The 23,368-nt window shown below is 37.6% G+C and overlaps 1 protein-coding gene across 2 annotated transcripts in view; it reads right to left on the bottom strand.

Moving 5' to 3' along the window:
* Nucleotides 1-4,343: 4,343 nt before the first annotated feature.
* SYNPO2 (synaptopodin 2) overlaps nt 4,344-23,368 on the bottom strand; it is a 196,172-nt gene continuing 177,147 nt past the window's right edge. For both annotated transcript variants that reach the window (XM_081493147.1, XM_081493156.1), the window contains one exon: nt 4,344-8,177. In XM_081493147.1, coding sequence (XP_081349273.1) covers nt 7,641-8,177 — 537 coding nt within the window. In that variant the 3' untranslated portion in view covers nt 4,344-7,640. The remainder of the gene's footprint in view (nt 8,178-23,368) is intronic.

The raw sequence follows: 23,368 nt of genomic DNA on the forward strand, positions 1-23,368 counted from the left end.
AGGGCTTGGCTTAGCTGAGCATTGAATTTTGGCTGCTTTATCCCTAAATCAGTGTTCTTCTTCCTCTTAGCCCTCTGTAAGTATCCACTTCAAGTATATTAAAGGCATTTTGTGTTGCTAATAATCAGACCTGTGGTTTCTGTAGACAGAAACCAGAGAAGATATCATTTGAATTTAAGAACAAAATTTAACTGGCATAAAGTTCTGAATTAAACCACATTGTGGGAATATAGGTAAACTCCTCCTCCATTTATTTATTTATTTTAAAAATATTATTCTTTTCTGTCTTATGTACTGGTCTGGCAGAAGGCTGTGGTATGAATGACATGTAGAATGGCAAGATAAACTACCAACCTCTTGAAATGAGACTATTCCTGAGTAGGTCAGGGATCAGCCCTGGGGTCCCGCAAAACTGCTGTGGACTCACGTCATGGATTTCTCTGCTGCTTAAAAAATGGTTGTTCCATAGAACTGCCATATGACCCAGCAATCCCACTGCTGGGCATATGCACCGAGGAAACCAGAATTGAAAGAGACGCGTGTACCCCAATATTCATCGCAGCACTGTTTACAATAGCCATGACATGGAAGCAACCTAGATGTCCATCAGCAGATGAATGGATAAGGAAGCTGTGGTACATATACACAATGGAATATTACTCAGCCATTAAAAAAATACATTTGAATCGGTTCTATTGAGATGGGTGAAACTGGAGCCCATTATACAGAGTGAAGTAAGCCAGAAAGAAAAACACCAATACAGTATACTAATGCATATATATGGAATTTGAAAGATGGTAACGATAACCCTATATGCGAGACAGAATAAGAGACACAGATGCATAGAACAGTCTTATGGACTCTGAGGGAGAAGGTGAGGGTGGGACGTTCTGGGAGAATAGCATTGAAACATGTATATTATCATATGTGAAACAGAACACCATTCCATGTTCGATGCATGAGACAAATGCTCAGGGCCAGGGCAATGGGATGACCGAGAGGGATGGGATGGGGAGGGAGGTGGGTGGGGGGTCCGGGAAGGGGAACACATGTGGACCCATGGCTGATTCATGTCAATGTATGGCAAAAACTATTACAATATTGTAAAGTAATTAGCCCCCAACTAAAATAAATAAATTTATTTAAAAATAAAAAAAAATAATAAAAAAATTTTAAAAAAAATGGTTGTTCCATCCAGGTGAGAGTAAGGGCAGTACAAACAGTGTATCTTCCCTAATTTAAGGATGGCACTTTACTTTCCAACCTGTGTACTGTATCTACAGAATACATCTGTAGCTCAATTTTCTCAATGGATAATTTTTTCTAGAAGAGATGATACTGGCAAAAGGCTAAAGCAGGATCCTCTGAATATTCGTAGTAATGTAGACAGGGTTCTTCAAGATCAATTTGACCTTATGTAAGATTGTGCTTTTGCCTATATATACTCCATTATAAGGGCTTCCCAGGTGATGCTGATGGTAGAGAACTCGCTGACCAATGCAGGAGACATAAGAAATTCAGATTCAGTCCCTGGGTCCAGAAGATCCCCTGGAGGAGGGCATGGCAACCCCCTCCATTATTCTTGCCTAGAGAATCCCTATGGACAGAGGAGTCTGGCAGGCTATAGTCCATGGAGCCGCAAAGAGTCAAACATGAGTGAAGCAACTAAGCACGCCACTCACACCCCATTATAATTTATTTGGTAATTTAGGGCAGACCTCACATTTATACAGCTCATCATGGTGAGGCAGTCCTGTCCTAGAAAGCCTTTTCAGAAGTATAAATCTTAAAATCCTGAAGAGGTGATGAAGCGTTTTCGTCTTGGCAGTAAGTGGGAATGGAGGACAGTTTATGAAGAAGAGTGACAGAGAAGTCAAGGAGAAAGAAGGTACAAAATAGCAACGCTTCACTACAACTTTAGAGAGAGAAAAAAAATCACAGCAAGATACACTGGTGGCATTTCCTCATGAAGTTACTTGATTTTTACAGAGGGGATTGCCATACTCTTTCTAGAAATATAAACTGTTACATTTTGTAAGACTGTGAGTAATGAAATGTCCCTTTGTGAAAAATGCTGCTCCATTAAATTTGAGAAGTCACAGATTTTGTTATTTTCCAAAACCACTGAGTAAAAGTACCTTGCACTAAATACTTCTAGTGTCATGTGGACTAGGGAAACAGTGGCTAGTCCCGAAGCATCTCTGTTGCTGTCTTCCAAGTGAACTAGCCAGGGGATTGGACTCTCCTGGCCTTAGCCTGCTCACTGGCTCCATGTGAGATAACATTGCTTATCTCTTGGCATGTTTTGAAATTTGTAGTTTACTGAGTGCTAGGAATTCATAAGAAAAGATGGGCATTTTCTGTGGCATTAGCATCTTCAGACATGTGAACAAAGAAAAAGAAAGACCAGAGTGTGACTCATCATCTAGTTATTCAAGGGTTAAGTCAGAATCCACTACAGTCAGCCCACCTATAGGACAGTACAGCCTGAGGGGATACAGGAAGGAGAAACAAGGTGATGCATTCTGTGCTTTCCATAAACAGGCCTCCAGGTAGTTAAGTGAGAAAGGGGCAGAAAGGGAAGAGGAACTAAGGAGCCTCTTGAAGGGGGAGTAAAAACCTGACTTAAAACTCAACATTCAGGAAACTAAGATCATGGCATCTGGTCCCATCACTTCATGGCAAATAGAAAGAGAAAAAGTGGAAACAGTGACAGATTTTATATTCTTGGTCTCCAGAACCACATGAAATTAAAAGACACTTGCTCCTTGGGAGAAAACCTAGGGCAAACCTAGACAGTGTATTAAAAAGCAGAGATATCACTTTGCCGACAGAGGTTCGTATAGTCAAAGCTATGTTTTTTCCAGTAGTCATGTATGAATGTGAGAGTTGGACCATAAAGAAGTCTGAGTGCCAAAGAATTGATGCTTTCAGATTGTGCTGGAGAAGACTCTTGAGAGTCTCTTGGACTGCAAGGAGATCAAAGCAGTCAATCCTAAAGGAAATCAACCCTGAATATTCATTGGAATGATTGTTGCTAAAGCTGAAACTCCAATTTTAGCCACCTGATACGAAGAGGCAACTCATTGGAAAAGACCCTGTTGCTGGGAAAGATTAAAGGCAAAGGGAGAAGGGGGCAGGAAAGGATGAGCTGGTTGGATGGCATCATCAACACAATGGACATGAGTTTGAGCAAACTCTGGGAGATAGTGAAGGACAGAGGAGCCTGGCCTGCTGCAGTCCATGGGGTCACAAAGAGTCAGATATGACTTAGTGACTGAACAAAAACAATAAAATTAGTTAAGATACACATCTCAGGAAGAATTTCAATGACCCCACTTTCTTGCAGAAAAGCATAAAAGTCATCAGTTTGAGATATCTGTTCTATTTGATTAGCAGCAGTATTTTACTGAGATGTATACTTGACTGCCAGTATTTTCTAGCAAAAAATTTCATGTGTACACTGGCTACTCCCCCGCCTCTTCAGAGCAGTTTCTCAGAGCTACTGAGAGACTGTCTCCAAGGCTGTCATTTTCAGTAAGACCCTGAATAAAGCTTAAACTCACAACTCTATGTTGTGTGTTTTTCTTGAATTTGACAAACAGTATAGTGCTAACTATCTCTTAAGTTTTTTTAATCTTTAAGATGGTACTCATATTTAGGGAATATTTCAAGTGCTGGCTCTTTAAAACTATTTTTTATCAGATTGCCAAGGGAGTCATTTTATTCATAATTTTTAAAAAGAAGTATCAAAAAGCTGTGCTGCGTGGTCTCACTGACCAGGGAGCTCACATTCCAGCTGATGGTTTTAATAGTATGTAAGAAGATCCAAAGTCATTTTTTAAAAGTTTTACTTAAATATGCTTTATTATGACGAAGGGTTCAGTTTAATCAAGGTCAGTCATGGGGCAGTCTAAAGCGAATAAGTGATCAGAAGCAGTGGAATGACAAACATGGTAGATTCTCTGAGTCCAGGGTGGTTTTAGAAATTCAACCAACACATTATCAAGTCATATTACCATTGGCTATACTTTTGCTTATGAAAGAAAGAACTAATAAAGAGTAACATTAAATTAAGAATAATACTATAATATTAAAATATGGGTCTAAAACCTCTAAACTTACATGTGAAACTGATCATACTTTCAGGTAAGTTGTTTTTTAAGTTTTTAAATGTTACAGTTAAAATGTTGCCAATCAGCATGAAATTCTTTTAATGTGTCTGGAAGCTGATACTGTAGCAACTAAAATTTAAAAATATGTAGTAGATAATATTAAAGCTTTGGGGTGAAGACTATTTCAAAAGAATTTTTTAATAAGGAAAAATGAAAAGGCTCTTTAAATTGATTTTCAAGTTAATTTTTATTACTAATACAATTTTGATTTTCAGTATGCATCTTTCAGATACAGTCTTTTGGGATAAACAAAGGTAGAAATGTTAAGCTAATAAGCAGGAGAACATAGTCTATTTTAGTATATGTGTGGACAGTGTAAATACTTCTACTTTGAAAAAAAATCAACTGTGAAAATCTACTTTCTCTTACAAACATTTCTACAGTTCCTCTCTAATTATAATAACTGAGCCTATTTGATATATTTTTTATCCAAAATTTCAATTCATTAATGTATATATGTGTATGCTAGAGTCCTAACAGTGTAGCCCTTTCCAATATGAGTGATGGGGCCAAAACATGAGATATATCCTGAGATAAATGGACTAGAATCATGTTGCTTTAAAATTCAAAATACAAAACAGTATTTAAATCATCTCAATAACAGATATTTCACACACATGCAATTATATTTTTAAACTGAAGGTGGAAACAGGTGCCAAATTAGTGTACTTCAAAAGAATGCTTTTTAATCATGGTAGCACAGAACTCTTTCTACCTCTGTGATTGCTACTAGTAGAAAAATGTCTTACAACACATGTGGTATATATTTACAAAGCAGGTGGCACTAGTGGTAAAGAACCTGCCTGCCAATACAAGAGATGTAAGAGATGCAGGATGGATCCCTCGGTGGGGAAGATCCCCTGGAGGAGGGCATGGCAACCCACTCCAGTATTCTTGCCCAGAGAATTCCCATGGACAGAGGAGCCTAACGGGCTACAGTCCTTAGGGTCTCACAGAGTCAGACACAACTGAAGCAATTTAGCACTCACGCAAGTTCTTCTCTGAAAAGACTATTATTTGGAATATAAGACAAACCAATTTTATTTATTTATTATTATTTTGGCTGGTCTGTACAGCATGTAGGATCTTAGTTCCCAGACCAAGGGTGGGATCCATGCCCCTCACAGTGGAAGTGCAGAGTCTCAAACCACTGGACTACCGGGGAAGTCCCAAACTGATTTTATTTTTGTGAGAACAGTAGTTATCTAGGTTTTCTCAGCAGGAATCAGATGTCAGCATGGCAGCCTTGGCTCAAACATTAGTTTGAATGTAAGCAATCTAACTTTACTCCTTTTGTGAAAACGGGAGATAAATACCCATACATTTTGTGATGATTTGACAACATACTTTTATTTTCAGAATTATATCTGCAAAGTATGAGTCCCTGAACCATTGACTTCTAATAAAAATGAGACATTAATTTCCCTGTGAATGAACAATGTACAACTTTCCTGCCATGTGTTATATTTTCTTTTTTGATGTCTGGAATAAATTCAGATTGCTTAATACAATGATTGTTTTGATCTAGTGCATGCAAAGGGGGACCTATCTGTTTCATAATAATATTTAAGTTTAGAATGTCTGCATCTCTCTATTTTGAGTCTAGTGAAAATTTTAGTGAATAATGTAATGTATTATATATCAGCCTCTGGACCTGGAGTATCTAAAATCTAAGGAGTGAAGGAAATAACTGCTAGCATTTATAAAAGAAAACAACAAAATAGGATATGATCTTGTACAAAATTCCTTCTGCTAAATTCTACATATCTTAAAACATTGACATCTAGAATAACTGAACCACCACAAGAATTTTTATGTGGGGATTCCTGAGAATTGCTGACACATTAACCAATATACCAGGCATTAGTTTTTTTTTAATTCCATAGGAACTCTTTAGGAATCCGTAATTATATCTTCTAATTTGAGATGTAATTCAAATTTCTATGAAGTACTCTACTTTTCTTAATAATTGAACGAATTAGTATCTGGGTGATTCTATTACCAATCGAATTTACTGTGATTTATTCAGCTTTTTTTTTGTTTCCAAATAAGGGATTCCTTGTATCGTGGCAGTTTTTAAAAAGTATTATTCTGTGAAAGAGACGATCATAATAATAAATTCAAGAGTCAAAAAATAAAACAAAGCAAAATAATCATATTTAGAAACCTAAGAATGTTTTGAACACTCAAGATGTTTTTATATTTTAAATATTCTCATACTTGTTTATGATGTAAAGTACTTTGAATTTCCTTGTGTTTAATGCTTTGTGGGTGTGACGTTGAGGAGCAGATGTTTAACTGATTGTCTCATGGTCATGCTAACAAGGCATGGGTCTTGGAGTTGTCCAAGCAACTGTTTAACTTCCTTTGAACATCCTAATGATGCTTTTCTAAAGAAGCACCACTTGTTGCATAGGCTTCTGTGGCATGCTTTCTGTAATTAAATAAATGTTCATGACCTACAGTTGTACAATAACAGACACATCCATCTACCACTTCCTTTAATCCATTAATAGCTTTTTTTCTTCACATCAGCCCTCACTCATGTAACACATAGCTCAAACCCTGCTGCCCAACAATTCCTCTTGGACCTTTAATGATACATGTTGTGACACCAATGACCTAATCCACTCTTAAACTTAGTTTGATATCTATATGATGAGCAACAAAAATGAATAATGCATCAAAGATCATTTTACAAATGAGAGAAACTCAGCTCAGAATATCAGAGCTGTTAAGCATCGAGGAGATTACATAATCTGATCTTCTCTTCTCACAAGTGAAGACACCTGAGCCCAGAGTCTATTCGTGTCTCAGGCCCCTAGCTTTAAATAGATTAAAATAAATCCTATACCTACATCTTCTATTCCCCACGTATCACACCGCTTACCTCGGAAGTCCAACTGAAATGTGTAGTTGTCTTACTGTCAAATATTTATTTCTTTCTGAAAATATCTTTGTCTCAATTCCAAAAACCAAATATTAATGTTATCAGATTTTAAAATATATTTCAAAGAAATGCTTAAAATAACACCAAGGAAATCCTTATTATAAATATTGCTCATACTACCATTGGAAACTTCTCCAATGTTATATTCCTTGCTGTTACTGCTAATAACAATTAGCATGCCATGTTTCATTAATTCCATCCTAGACTAAGGCACATACAAGAACATAGTTAATTTCGTTTTAATTGAGAAGAGTTTAGTTGCCTAAATTCTCCATATTAATGAAATAAATGGAATTTCTGTGTCATCAGCACAGGAAATGAGTTTTTCTTGAAAGAAATTCTCTATGCATCTGCAGAGAAGGAAGTGATTCACACTCAAATGTGCATACACACACCGATAAATGACCTATGAGAACAATCCAAGATCAAAAGTGAATCTAAACTATTAGAAAAGTGAAAAACACTGCAAAGAAACATAAAAAAATATAGGTGGCATACGATCAGTTCTGCTAATTTCATGTTTGACGTCTCCATCCCCTCGGGTGTGGGTTATAGTTGCAGTTGGTTGTTGAGAGACAATAATCAGACCTGGTCTCCATGGACATTATTTCAGAATTGTTTCTGGAAGGCTGCCTGTAATATGCATGTGGTGCCTGTGAACCATATTGGGAGTTGGGCATACTATAATTGGGTAGGGATGCAACATTATATTCTTGCTTTGCAAATGAGCCCACACTGGTCTCCTGGGTTTGAGGGACATAGGACAGTCTTGCATTCCATTCCTCAGACGGCCCTGGAAGCACCTTTCTACGAGCTGCTGAGACCACGTTTGCCACAATGGATTCCTGAATGTTTCTGGGTCTGAAAGCCTCATCCACTAAGCCAAGAGGAGACTTGGCTGCTGCTTCCCAAGGAGTTAGTCTCTTCTTTGCTTCCTCTAGCCCATCAGTTGGTTTGCTAGTGTAGCTGTAAGCAGGCTGGTATAACCAAGGAGACGTTGCAGAGATGGCAGGTGGGACTGGTCTTCCAGGAAGAGAAAGAGAGCGTCCAGTCTGCCAGAAATAATGAAAATGTTAATATATCTCATTCATTTTGGTTTATGCTGATAGGCTACTATTCCCAAGCATTCTGCACACCGTTACTAAGCACTATAAAAATCAACAAATCCCCACAATGCTTATAATTAAAGCCAAAATAGGCTGCCTCTGCCTGGTGTATTATTAGTGCTGGTCTGGGACTTGACCTTCATTTAGGACCTCCTTCTTGCTCTGCTTTTCTGAACCCATAGCTCCAATTGCTACCGTCTTTCTTAGGCATAACCACCATTGCAAGCATCCTGTCATCACTGGGGCTGCCCTTACTTCTGTCTACCCTCTTCATATTCATATCTACATCCACAGCCCACCCTCATTCTAGTCCTGTTTGTCCAATATCGAATAAGCATAAATATATAAATAACTCTGGAAACAGATCATGTTCTACTGGGCTTTGTACTTTTTCCAAGTGACTTTCAATATTTTGCCCTATTTTTATCTTATTTAATATTTCCCATTTGATGGAGCAGATGACATTTTTCCAGCCAAGTTCTATTTATCTATTGGTGAAGACCATGTGGATCTTTATTTCCTGAGTGTAGCATATCGCCTGTGTCTCCGAAGGAAATAGTTCAGCCACTTGTTTCACTTGTGTTTTGGTTGCTTTTATGCATATTACATTCTTTACTTCTTTGAGAGTGTGTGTCCCTGAAACATTCCCTTGTGTATGCTAAATGTTCAGTTTGTCTAATATCATTAAATACAACTTACTGAAAGCTTTTACTCATTCTATATTTCCAGGGACCTTGAAGTCTGGTTATATACATTACTTCCTTACACATTCCCATTTCCTTGAGACTCTTAGGAAAACTCCTGGCAAAAAGTAGCAAAGGCACACTTAAGAGAAATGAATCAACTTGGGAGTATCATAACATTGTGTTTCTTGAACAAAAAGCATTTCCATATTTTAAAATGTGTTCAAATTCCATAAATGGTTTCAATATCTTTTCTTTCTTTATCAAGTTCTTAAATTTAAAATGAATAGCAACACCTAGATTTGGACAAAATATCTCAGATTAAAATGTTTGGGTTTGTTGTTGTTGTTGTTCCATTAGGCCCACAAAGGTAGGTGGTTCATTGTTGTTTTGCATATAAAGAATAAGAGAGTCAATATGATGGATCTTGATTCTCTCCTTTTAATCACTGAAACTTTAATAATAATGGAGAATTCCTTGGCAGTCTAGCGGTTGAAACTTGGTGCTGTCACTGTGGGGGCCCCGGGTTTCATCCCTGGTCGGAGAACTAAGATCCCACAAGCCACAGGGCATGGCCCCTCCACAAAAAAACTCCTAGTAAAAACTTGTTTTCATTAATCTCCTTCTCTTAATCTAGATACAATAAGTTACTATTTAAGGATTTGGTTTCTATCCCACATTATTAATTCATTTGTTTCATTCATTTAACAAAAATTTTATTGAATTCCTAATATTTCTAGACATTTTCCTATGAAGTCAAGATACAAAGATGCTTCAGATAAAGTCCATGTCCTCAGGAAGCACACAATCCAGTACTGTTTTTAGCTCTGCAGTTGTGAATTAGTCAATCAGAGGTCAGTTTAGAGAAGAGACTCATTACCTGTCTTGACAGGACCAATAGTTTTGTACATTAAGAAGTATTAACATTCAGTATGATAAGGGCTTCCCAGGTAGCATTAATAGTAAGGAACACACCTGCCAATGCAGGAAACATAAGAGTCACAGGTTTGATCCCTGGGTCTGGAAGATCCCCTGGAGAAGGGCATGGCAACCCACTCCAGTATTCTTGCCTGGAGAATCCCATGGACAAAGGAGCCTGGTGAGCTACAGTCCATGGGGTCGCAAGAGTCGACACGACTGAGCAACTAACACATACATACCCAACCTTCAGTATGATAAAGAGAAATTAGCTCTTATCTCCCATAGACATGTCTGTGTCTCCCTTTGTCTTTATCTCTGGAAGAAAGAGAACATTGATCTATAGAGTCCCTGCGGCATCTTTCACGTTCCAATGATACCTGTTTTTCATCAGATATAGTCAGGTCTTTAAAATAATAGAGACTTAAAGGATGGCAATAAAAGGATCCAAGTCTTCACAGAAATATAGGAGAGGTTCCTGAACATACATAAATGTAACCAACATCACTGGCTAATAACTGGAAAAAGAAATAATTATTAATATATTTGGAATTATGAGGTACAATATGAATGCATGCAGCTCAGTGATAGGACATGCAAAACACTGGATGAAAGAGAGAAATTTATTTTCTGGTCTTCTTCTACCCACTTAGTCACAAAATCTTCAGAAGAATGGAATCTTAACAGAAATGCAGAAGTTCAAAACACTGTTGAATGATATTCTAATAACAAAAACATCAGGGATTGTTCTTCAGCTAAGGCAAAAACATTAATCAGTTGAATGTGGAGGGAAAGAGCAAAATTTTGAAGTATAATATTGAAAGAGTAACTCAAAGTTTTCTGAAGAGAAACTTAAAATAGCATTGAGTTTACAAAAGAAAAAAAATCTTGTAGAATAGACATATGCTAAATATACCAGCAATGCTGTGAAGCAAGAGTGCAGTGACCTCAATGAACAAAATGACTGTTGCTTTTCTACATACTCCTCAGTCTGCCAAATGTGACTTCATGCTCCTTTAAGTGCTAACAATAGAATAAAATTACAAATTGTCTTAGGTTAGAAATGCACCTGTGGTATAAACAAATACTTCTTTAGGCACATTGTTGTTTCTGTTCATGCCAAAAATATTTCAGGCTTCTAGTTTCTGCCTGCACCCAAACCCCTAATTCTAACATATTTCCCCAAAGTAATTTTCACATCTTGTTCTTTGGTGCTATTTCCTTCTGTCAATCTCTGTCCTGAGGCTCATACTGTTCTCTGCTTGGCTGGCTGAATGAAGCCATGTGATCTATCCTGAGCCAGAAATGACCAAAGGGACCTGAAAATAACAGAAGTGTTTCTTCTATTTTGGAGTTTGTATGTCTGATGGTAGAATCCTAGCATATCATGGGTTAGATTCTGGATTGGAATTTCTACCTTGGATTGTATTATTATCAAAAGAATTTAAAGTTTTGATATGAGAGTGCTTAACTATAACCAACATGTTAAATTGGTTATTTTTTGTTAATAATATATGATGTGTCATCAAAATGCTTCCTTCTTTTTGTCTCCCACTACCCTTTAATTTTTTGGCCATAAAATTATTTTATTATTAATCTAAACTGGATTAGATTAAGAAATCTATTTTTTAATAAAAGAAATTTTTTCACCACTGATGGATGAAAACTTAGGTCCTGTGAGATTCGACTTCCTTTTAGGATTAGACCATTATCATCTTAAGTTACTCAAACCATTATATTTTAACTTATAATATTCCAGCCACTGGAATGACAAATTTCAGTCTCCTCTTAGAGGTAAATCTCTTCTCCTTCCCTAACTAGGGCTCATTTTAGAAGGATCACCTTCCTTCAGGGAAGGCAATGTGTTTAGCTTCCTCATGCTTTCCTCCTCTTCCTCTCCCAGCTTGCTAACCCTGACTTTTACCCCAAGGTGAAAGTGCAAGGATAGAGAACAGGAAAGAGCAGAAATATTTTTTTTTACTTTATATAGTAACGTCATATTCTGGCTTGTCACTCTCAGAGCCAGGGAGGCGCAGAGAAGAAAGCTTCTGAGGGATATTTGAAAGTCCCTCTCACTGGGGACATCTTGTCTGTAGTCCTCGATTAATGTCAGTTCATCTCAGTTCTACAGTTGACTTGTAACTCAATCTACCACCCCTAGAAAGCTGTCTGCCTACAGCTTGTAGCTACTAGGGTCTGTTCGCACCCTTGGACAGGCCCTGGGATGACCCCATCCAGCTCTGCCTTCCTTCTGCCCTGCTCTGGTCCATGGGAAACAATCACATCATTTGCCCTTGGGAGTTCAGCAGCAAATTTCCCAATTCTTTGCCAAAACAGTTTTTCAGACCATCTCTCACTCTATAGATATCCTGGGAGGGAGTCAGACCCCAGCCCACTCTCACCTCCCATCCATCCTCATGCTGACATCTCATACAAAGTCCTTTAAGAAGCCACTTTGAATCTGTTTTCTCACAAGGCTGGAGGTGAGAGGGCAGGGTCCCCCGACTCGGTCTACTGTAAACACACACCTTGTTCTACAGAGTTCCAGATTCGTCCTCACAAAATCCTTTCTTCCTGCCAGACTCTGACCCGCTTTAATAACCTGGACCTGACTAAGGGGTTCAAGAATTGTGGCAGTAGTTTGCTAATCTTTGAGCACACCAGGGACACTCATGTCTACTGTTTTCTCTGTAAAGTCTGTTTTTATCTGGAATCTCACTTCAGTGTGCAGCATCTCTTGTATTTGAGGGCCTGGGGGAAACTTCCACTTTTAATATCCTATTATATAATATTATCATTTCATTAGAGAGTATAGTTCTTATTTTCTTTTTAAAATGAAATATAGGCTAAAAATAAAATGATATGTATGTTTGTTTGTTTGTTTTCCTAGTAACATCAAATAGTCTTGGGTTGAAACCTTTTACCTCACCCAGGCCTTGCTCTAGAGAAGGGAGCTCACTAGTCTCCAGGGCATTTCAGTCTTTAAGCTCGAACTGTTGAGAATGTCTTCCCTACATTGAAGCAAACTTTGCCTCCCATAACTTTACCCCACTGATCCCAATAACATAGAATACATCTACTTACACTCCTATCCAGTCATCCCTTCATATATTCCCGGTTACTTCCATTCTCTTGGAATCCTTCCCTGTCCTTATTCTATTCTTCACTTTTCCAGCTAAGGGGAAATAACATAGATGGTATTCATTCTCTCAAGTGTTCTACATTTGTCTTTTCCTAGTTTGTTAGATAAAGCTGATGCAAATATAATATCTTGATCTCCTTAAGTAGGTGTACTTAAATAAATAATTGCCAGAAGCAAACCAATGAAGATATCATTTAAACTGACCAAATTGCTGTGTCCTCTGGCAGGTCACATAGTTAATATTGGACTTAATAATATTATTAAGTAATAATATATATTATATTATATATATAATATATATAATAAATAATATATATATAATAATGTTATTAATAATAATAACAGTAGTCTGTGTGTACTTAGAGTATAGTGTCATTTAAATGTTGAATCATGAGAGTATATGTCAGTCTTTAGCTGGTCCAGTATAATGTATGCAGTGAAGGCTGTGAGCCTTTGCACTGAACTCACGAATCACCTAATGTTACATATTCCCATCAAAGACTAAACTGGAAGAAAGTGTTTTCTTACCTCTGCCTTTAATAATAGCCACCACTAGTAGATCACTTACTGTGTGCCCAGTGGTGATGCTTAATTGCTTTATGTGGAATATTTCATATAATCCTTCATATAATCCCATGAAGTAGGCACTTTTGAAATCCCTGTTTTCCAGATGAGGACAGTGACACTTAGAGAGGGTAAGTATGTTCCCTGAGGGTAGAAAGCAAATAAGTTCTGGTGTAGGGGGAGTTGAACCCAGGCAGTCTCATATAAGGTTTCTTAATCAAATACATATAGCACTATACTTGCAATGAAATTGTTTAGAAAAAAAAATTTTTTTTTCAATAAAAAAGATTTGAGGGACTTCCCCGGTGGCCCCGTGGTTAAGACATTGCCTTCCAGTGCAGAGGGTTCGAGTTCACTCCCTTGTCAGGAAGATAAGATCCCACATGCCTCTCAGCCAAAAACCAAAAACATAAAACAGAAACAATATTGTAACAAATTCAATAAAGACGTTAAAACAAAACCAAACATTGCTTAAAAAAGGTGAGGGGGAACTTCCCTGGTGGTGCAGTAGATAAGAATCCACAATTACTGAGCGCATGTGCTGCAGCTACTGAAGACTGCATGCTTTAGGGCCCACTAGCCACAACTAATGAGGTCCTGTGCAACAGCTTCTGAAGCCTGCATGCCCTGGAGCCAGCAAGTCGCAACTGTGAGCCTGCATGCTACAAATACTGAAGCCTGTGCACCTAGAGCCTGCACTCTGCAACGAGAGAAGTCCATGCACCCCAACTGCAGAGTGGCTCTGCTCACTGAACTCGAGAAACCTGCATGCAGCAAAGAAGACCCAGTGTAGCCAAAAACAAGTAAGAAATAAAACAAGCAACAAGTGCAAGTAAATAAGTAAGAAATAAATAAACAAGCACTGTATACAAAAAAATTTTCAATCCAAGAAAACTAAATGGAATGAGACTTTAGAAATTTTGGAAAAGGACATTGAAATCTTAAATTTGGATTAATTGATATTGGCATCTTGCCATTTGTCACAAGCGCCAGTGCATAGGGATGGATATATCACATTGAGAGGCAGTCCCTCTCTGAAGGGGAAACACAGGGCTCTCTGCTTCCAGGAAAAGCTCAGAGGAGCTGGGGGCTTTTCTTTGCTTAACGCGAACCGTCTTTTATGTCAATTAGCTCAGAGGAGCGGAAAAGCTCAGAGGAGCTGGGGGCTTTTCTCTGCTTAACACGAACCATCTTTTATGTCAGTTAGATCGCGAAGAGTCGGACACGACTGAGCAACTTCACTTTCACTTTCCACTTTCATGCATTGGAGAAGGAAATGGCAACCCACTCCAGTATTCTTGCCTGGAGAATCCCAGGGACGTCGGAGCCTGGTGGGCTGCCATCTATGGGGCCGCACAGAGTCGGACACGACTGAAGTGACTTAACAGCAGCAGCAGATGTTGACTTATACACATAGCTCGTTAGTGAAGTAGCTTAGTGAGCTTTCTTGTTACATGGTCTGGTAACCAATTTAACTTGACATTTTAAAAAAGGAAAGGTCATCTGAGGTTTACCTAGGACAAAGAAGTGAATTCTAAAGCAATGCAAATAGCCCTACAAGCCAAAGACGTTTAATTTGATACATTGATATATGTTTTGAAGTTCAAACTATTTCTTACCATAAACCTTAATAGCTAAAAGAATTGTCTTGACTGAAATCCTGCTCACACATGCACAGCAGAGAGTCTCCAGCTGACAAATATTATTTCAACTCCTTCAACTTCTTTCTCTCTAAACATATATGAACAGTAAACACACATGATATATCTTATCATAAACAGATTTCAATAATAGCCAACAAGAATAAACGGCATTTCTTGTCTTTTAAATCACTGGTTAAAATTTCTACAAACCAGGGGTCCATACAGGGGCACATGGATACAAGAAACACCAGGCATTAGCCAGTTCTCCATTTGTTCAGGTCAAAATATCACTATTTGGAGTGATTGTTGGCCCCACATCTGAATTGTCAGCTTTAGAATACATCCAGCATCTGAACATTCCCTACCACTTCCACTGGTACCATCCCAAGCTAAACTATCATACTCTTTTGCCTGGATTATTGCTATAGTCTCTTAATTAGTTTCCCTGGTTCACCCTTATTCCTTTAGTCTATTCTCAATATGGCAGCCAACATTATCTTGTTAAAAACCTAAGTCAGATTATGTCACTTAGTCCTCTGTTTAAAACTCTGTCATGGCTTCTCATTTCAAAACAGGGAACTCCAAGTGCTTTCACTGACCCACAAGGCCCTACAGAATCTGCTGATTTCACACCTCCTATACCTCTGATTTCACCTCCTCCTGTTCTGTCTCTCCCACTTTACTCCAGCCACACTGGCCTCTTTGTTATTTGAATAGATCAGGTCCACTCATGTCTTAGGACCTTTGTACTTGCTGATCCTCTGCCTGGAACACAGAACTCCAGGTATCAGCATGATACTACTTCATTTCCTTTAGGCCTTACTCAGATATCATATGATCACTATTGGCTGTTCTCAATCTCTCTCTCTCTCTTCTCACCCTCAAGATTCCCTATCTCCCTTCCCACCTTTATTTCTACCCTTAGGCTGATGCCTATCTAACATAATAAATGTTTATTTAATTATTCTGTTTATCTGCTTCTCCACTCTAGAATTTACCTCCATCCAAAGTAAGGGTTATTGTTTTACTCATTTAGACATCCCTTGATCTAGAACAGTGCCTAGCAAGTAGATGTTTCATAAGCGTTTGTGAAATGAATGAACAATTTCTATATCAGACTGCCATAATCAGGAAATTTGGTTATCTTTACCAAACTTTTTGGTCATGTCCTAAGATGTAGCCCTTCTCACCTGTCAGTTGCTTGTGGTGAGGGCTTCACACAACAGACCCATTTCTGCCACCCCCAATTCATGCACACCAAGACATCTTGCAAAACAGATAGGATTAATCAACATTTACAGACAAATCAAATTTTCTAAACAGGTAAAAGATTTTAACATGCTTTAAATAAATGATTTGCTTTTAGATCAGTGGAAGTGTGAGGGTTTTAAACTGCTTTGATTCTCTAAATGAGAAAAGTCATGGAAAATTATACATGAATCCTAAAGAAAGCCCGAAATCTATTTGTAAGGTTTAAAAATTAAGACCAAAGAAGAAAAAGATAATGGAAATTGGGATGAGTTAGAGTTGGAGAAGAAAAAGTTGAAAGTTAATTTACCACTGAAGTTAGGTAGTCAGGAGAATTTTAAGGTTATCTTTGTTCTAGTCTCTTAATAAGACAGTGTCTGTTTCCTGGGACCTGTCTTCTCAAGTGAATCTTAAATTTTTCCCTACCGAGTGGAGTTTTTGGGAATTCTGTTGTAGCTCTCCCTTATCAAAAAAAAAAGAAAAAAAAAAATAGAAGCGTGTCCATTTCTTTAGATAGAAATCAACAGTATTAGTCTGCTTACTAAGAGTGTACAGAGAACCAGTACAGATGGCTCAGTGGTAAAGAAACTGCCTGCCAAGCAGGAGACTCGGGTTCGATCCCTGGATTGGGAAGATTCCCTGGAGAAGGAAATGGTAACCTGCTCCAATATTCTTGCCTGGGAAATCCCATAGACAGAGGAGCCTGGTGGGCTACAGCCCATGGGGTTGCAAAAGAGTCAGACACAACTTAGCAACTAAACAACATTTATCTTAATTCATCTTAGACTATCAGATGAAATTTTGGGTTCTAAAACAATAGACTTGAAAAAATAGTTTCATTTTAGATTTGCAGACAATGTCTTTGTGAGAAAGAGTAAGAGTTCTAACTGACAATAGGAGCCAGTATGTTGTATTGGAAAGAACGTGAATTTGGACATCACATTGACCCAGGAGTCCTGCCTTTGCCTCTTTTTACCCATATGATTCAGCCTCTCCCAGCCTTACTTTCGGTGGTTGTAAAATGGTAAGAATGCTGGCTACTTGCTTCAAGATTATAGGTAGAGTAGAGATTGTGTTTATAAATCAAATGCCACGTAGCACAACAGATTATTCTTGTTATTGTGAGAAAAGTCTGCAAGGCCTTAAAAGGTGTCAGGGACCTGGTAGAACCTTTTGTTCAAGAGGCAACTGCATAGGCAGGCTGCTGACCCAGGATAAAAATAGGAGGAAGCTGCCTTTGAAGTGGCATTAGCACCGCACGCCTCAGATACTGTTGTGCCAGCCACTGCCTCCCTCCTGCCAGAACACAGGGAGCAGGGTTAGCCAGAAACATCACCACTGACCTCATCTTTCTGCAAGCTCTGGGTGGGCCAAAGTATAGACTTCTCAGTCTTTTTTGACCTTCTGTTATAGAAGAATAAAAATAACCACATTTAACTTAATGTTGAAGACTGATGTTAGGCAGGAATCTATGCATTTATTTCTGTGGTCCCTTTCATCTTAGAAACAATGATAACAACCCACTCCAGTATTCTTGCCTGGAGAATCCCATGGACAGAGGAGCCTGGCAGGCTAAAATCCATAGAGTCACACAGAGTCAGGCATGACTGAAGCGATGCACGCATGCATAGAATTTTTATGTACTAGTCACAGTAATAAGCATTTTTTTGTCTATTAACTCATTTAATCCTCTCAACAATTCCATAATCCCCAATTTCTGCAAATAAGGAAACTGAGGCAAAGAAATTAGGTGATTTACTTGAAGTCACACAGCTCATGTTTGTAAAGGGAAATTGAAGAATTAAGGCCATAGGTAATAAAAATTTATCTAAATAATGTGTTATAAGGTGTTAAATCTTTTATTGGAAAGATATAATGCTACTACACGGCAGTTTTTGCCCTCTCACTTTCCATCATCCTCAGAAAAGAAGTATATCACTCTAAAAATTATAATCTGTAAAAATACTCCTGCCAATATAGACTGTGTTTTATTTAAGTAGCTGAATTGCCATTTTAATTTTTTGTAATTTTTGGAGAAAAGCCTTACTTAATTCTTGGAGAAAAGCCTTACTTAAGTATAGTTTTATAAAAGTCTACTTCAATTGCTTTGAACATAAAAATAAAATCTTTTAAACACATATCAAAATGTTTTCTGAAGTTTTCTCTCTCCTCAAAAGATTGAAACAGTAACAGTTATATAGATCCCCACTATTAGGATGCAAATTGATGTAGCCACTACGGAGAACAGTATGGAGATTCCTTTAAAAAGTATCACATGACCCAGCAATCACTCCTGGGCATATACCCTGAGGAAACTCTGATTGACAGACGCATGTACCCCAATGGTCACTGCAGCACTATTCACAGTAGCCAGGACTTGGAAGCAACCTAGGCGTCTATCAACAGATGAGTGGAGAAAGAAGCCATGGTGCACATATGCAAAGGAATATTACTCAGCCATACAAAGGAATGAATTTGAATGAGTTCCAATGAGGTGGACGAACCTAGAACCTATTATACAGAGTGAAGTAAATCAGAGAAAAACAAATATGGTATATTAAGGTATATATGGAATCTAGAAAGATGCTACTGATAGATCTATTTGCTGGGCAGAAATGGAGACACAGACATGGAGAACAGGCTTGGGGACACAGAGGGGGAAGGAGAGGGTGGGACAAATGCAGAGAGCAGCATAAAAACATACTTACCGTATGTAAAATAGATAGCCAGTGGGAATTTGCTGTATGAGCTCAGTGAGCTCAAATTGATGCTCTGTGACAACCTAGGGGGATAGGATAGGGTGGGAGTTGGGGGGGAGTTTCCAGAGGGAGGGGACATAGGTATACCTATAACTGATCCACATTGATGTATGGCAGAAACCAATACAATATCATAAAGCAGTTATCCTTCAATTAAAAATAAATAATTTTTTAAAGTTATTTAGATTTCCACTGTAGAAAAGAATGAATGATAGGAAAAGTTCAGCTCTCATCAGTTTCTAGAGAGAATTTCGCAATAAATAAAGGTGTCAATCCTGTATAAAATAAATGACCTTGTGGGAGGATTTTTTAGAGAAAAATTATCAGTGCCTGGTATATAGAAAGGACTTCATAAAAGATAGTCATCTTTATTAGCGTAAAATTAATATTTATACTATATCTCATTCGAATTATCATAAATTATCAAACCCAGTTAAAATGTGCTTAACTGTGTGAATATACCTTTAGCTGTTCATAATATTTAAACACTTTTCTTCCCTGAAACAAATCCAGGCAACCATCTCCTCCCTCGCTCATTCAGAAGAAGAAAAGTTACCATGAATATGCATTTATCCTTAGAAGGAAAGTAGGAATAAGAGATGGTTTCTATAGCTTGTGTGCCTGCTATTTGAAGTAGAGCTAATATCACTTAAGCAAACTTGTTTCTCAACTAGAATGGCTTTGCTTTCTCAGAGGAAAATTTTATCAGCTAAGATATTAAGAAGAATTCTTAAGATATATGCGGGTGCTAGAGAAAAACTTGCTGGGCCCTTTGCATGATAACATTCTCCAGATTTCCCACTGGCAGATTTTTAAGCAACCCTACTGTAACAACTCTTTATTACATTTATAAAACTGGAAAATCAAGCTGGTTAACAGTAGTGACAGACACATCAACAACTATACAACACGTGACATTATTTCATAAGAATGTGGAGGATACAGCATGAGGAAAATGGCTTACTTGATCTTTGTAACTGTTTTTCTATTACGTTTCCAAGCTTATTAAGTACATGCTTTGATTCTTATTCTGGGCCCTGGGGAAAATGTTTAACACAATATATGTTGGGAAATTTAAGATTTAGTGCCAAATCATATTTATGTTTCCTTTGTCAAAAACATGGCCCCAGAGCAATGTTTAAAATCGGGAATAAAAAAATATAAGCCTTCATCTGGGAAATCACCAACCTGTTTTCTTAAGTACAGAGGAGATAAAAATTTTGCTTAACTGCCTAACCATATCTCTCTGGTACAAGTGGTAAATTTTACTTAATGATACCTTTCTTGTTTGAGGGAATTTATACAGTAATTTCATATATGTCATTTCATTTTAAAGACACAGGAATGGCATAAAGTGGGATTTTCAAATGAATAGGTAAAAGACCACTAAGGGGGATAATAAATTAAAGCAGAGTGTACAGTGATAGCCCTGATGGTGTGCTTTTCAAATGCAAACAGGAAATATGGAAACATCTTCTAACAGAAGGGTCCAGGTACCTTCCTTCAAAATAGGAAGTATTTACTTTACTTGAAAATACTAATCCTGGGTATTAATGTAATTCCATGAATGGTTCAAGGGGATGTCTCATAAAGTGTTAGGATGGTTGTCTACTTGTCAAACGTTCAAAATTAGAGAGCAAATATTTAACTTTGCCTTTGGCATTAGCTGTTATTAAGCTTTTCCTATTGGCATAGCTTTCTTAAAGCACTTACAAAACAGCAATGTATAATTGTCTAGACATAACATTGCATATTAATACTATAGAAAATTTTTAATATGTAGGCCACTCATTTATTCAAAAGATCTCATTCCTAATTATTTCCCTGACCACTCCTCATTTCCCAAGTTCACCTTCAATTTGATATGATGTTTATAAATTATTGACTATCCAACTGCTAAACAGTTGTTTCACTTTCAGTACTGACTCATGCAAATGTACAGATGAATGAACAAAAGCTTTACCAATCAGCTACAAACATTTCATCAGCCCTCTAAGCCATTTTGGTTGTGTAGTCTTAGTCTAATGTAAAAGGTAAATTCTTCTGGAGGTACTAACATGTCTAGGCCCTTGTGAATACACATTTGACATTGATAGAACAAGAAAAGAGATCCTTCAGTAAGATATATGTTTGAAGTTCTTATGCAGCTATCCATAAAAAAAAAAAATGCTGGGGAAGGGAAGGGGGGGAAATGTCCACGAGCTTATCTATTTGCAAGAAGATTTCTTACTTAAACCAGTCAAAAAGTACCTCTCTAGCCTGTTTTGATGGTTGTTTCCTAATTCTGTCCTTGTTCTTAATCTTGCTTCTTTCAATATTCATAAATCTAATGAAGATAAGTCCTTTTTAACATATAGTTAATAGATCAAGTGACCACTGATCAGCTGAAATCACACATGCTAGTGACCTAGGCTGGAACTTTAGTGTGTTTTAGCTGAGAGGAAACTCCTATCCCAATTCTTTCGTGTTTTACAGAGCCTGAAGGAGGTCTGGGTTGGGGAGCAGCTCTTGCACTTTCTCATTGTGGGTCAAAGTCCCGGTGAAATCCAGCTTTGATGTTACAACTGGTTGTCTAGATCAGTGCATTTTTTGCAAAAAATGAAGTCTAATAAGACAAAATGAAGTCTGACAATGCAGTGCATCCCAACGATACACTGACAAATGTCTGTGCACTATTCACAAAATAAGATTTTGATCTTGACCACAGTTGACAGTGGTAGGTAGAATATTACAGAAGTTGGCACGGGGTCGGGGTGGGGGTGGAAGGGACAAAACAGAGGTTGAAGAGTGAATAAAAAAGATAAATATTAAATGGTTCTTTAAAATATTGCTTTTTGTATGAATGCACAATACATTTGACATAATTTTATAAACTGGAACATGTGCATTCTAACAGCAAAGGATAGAGATCTAGTGATTGGGGTGAAATGATTAGCCAAGAGTAGTAGAAGTTCTGCTTTACAGCATTACAAACCCTTTTCTTACTTTACCTAAGGGAGCCTAACCTCTGCCCTAGGACTAGAGGTGTCTCTGAGTTTCAGAATGCTCCCTTCTCAGGAAGTATGTGTGTTTGTGTGTGTGTCAAAAATAGTCAGGAGGAATTAAAATCACTTTACAGACATTGGAACTAAAGCAAATCCTCTAGTCAGTGCTTCAAGGAAAGAAAAGTTATTCTCTAACCTCCTACTCTCTCATTAGTAAAATGACATCTTTAATTTTAAGCTATTTTTCTTCAACGGCTGGAATTAAAGTGAGAAGGAACGAACAAATTTTGTTAGTGAGGTTTTAAACTGACCCTGGTTTTTAAAACACTTAACTATATCAAAATATTCGCAACACTTAAAAGCCCAAATCTTTTTAAGGAGTTATTTATATGTAAATTATAAAATCTTAAAGATGGAAAGCATTTTAGAGACCTGCAGTCAGGCTTTCATGAGGTACAGGAGGCATTGCATTGAGATTGCAATGCCTGATAGGCATTGCATTGGAGAAGCACAAGCTGTGAACATAGATAAACTTGGATTCAGCCAATGAGTCCACTACCCTACTGGCTAGGTGACTTTGGACTATTTTCTTAAGCTCTCTGAGCTTTGATTTCCTTATCAATTAAAAAACTGAGGATAATTTCCACCAAATAAGGTTGTTGTGAAAATTAAATACATATACTAAGGCCTGTAACACATTTTATGTCTAATATATTAGTTCCTTTTCCATTCCTTCTCTACAAGTTTTTGAAGTTTTCTTAAATTAAACTGAAATTTACTGTCTTATGAACTCCATTCATTAGTCCTGTTTTTCTTTTTCACCAGTGGAGACCTTTACTCTCTCATCCATACCAAAGTGGCTCAAACATACAGCTCTCCTACCTCCTTTTAGTCTTTACCCCTCCCACTGGTAAATATATAAACATATATCTCATATTACAGAACTTGCAGACACATCATCATCCTTTTGGTTTTAGAAATAAACTGTAGCACATCAAAGGCCTGAAAACAATACTCTTGTTGGGATCAAAGCTGCTCCTCAGTGGGCCTACCTGTTCCTTTGTTCCATTCACTCTTCTAATGTCTAAGCAGCCTCTTTACTGATTTTGTGTTTTGTCAATCCACCACACCATTTGGCTGTCTTAAGTTTAAAAAAAAATATTGGAACTTTTTCCCGTGATCCATAAAGTGCACAA

Source organism: Giraffa tippelskirchi, chromosome 1 (assembly GCF_054371585.1).
Source record: "Giraffa tippelskirchi isolate mGirTip1 chromosome 1, T2T-mGirTip1v1.2.pri, whole genome shotgun sequence".
In the NCBI taxonomy this organism is placed as follows: Eukaryota; Metazoa; Chordata; class Mammalia; order Artiodactyla; family Giraffidae; genus Giraffa; species Giraffa tippelskirchi.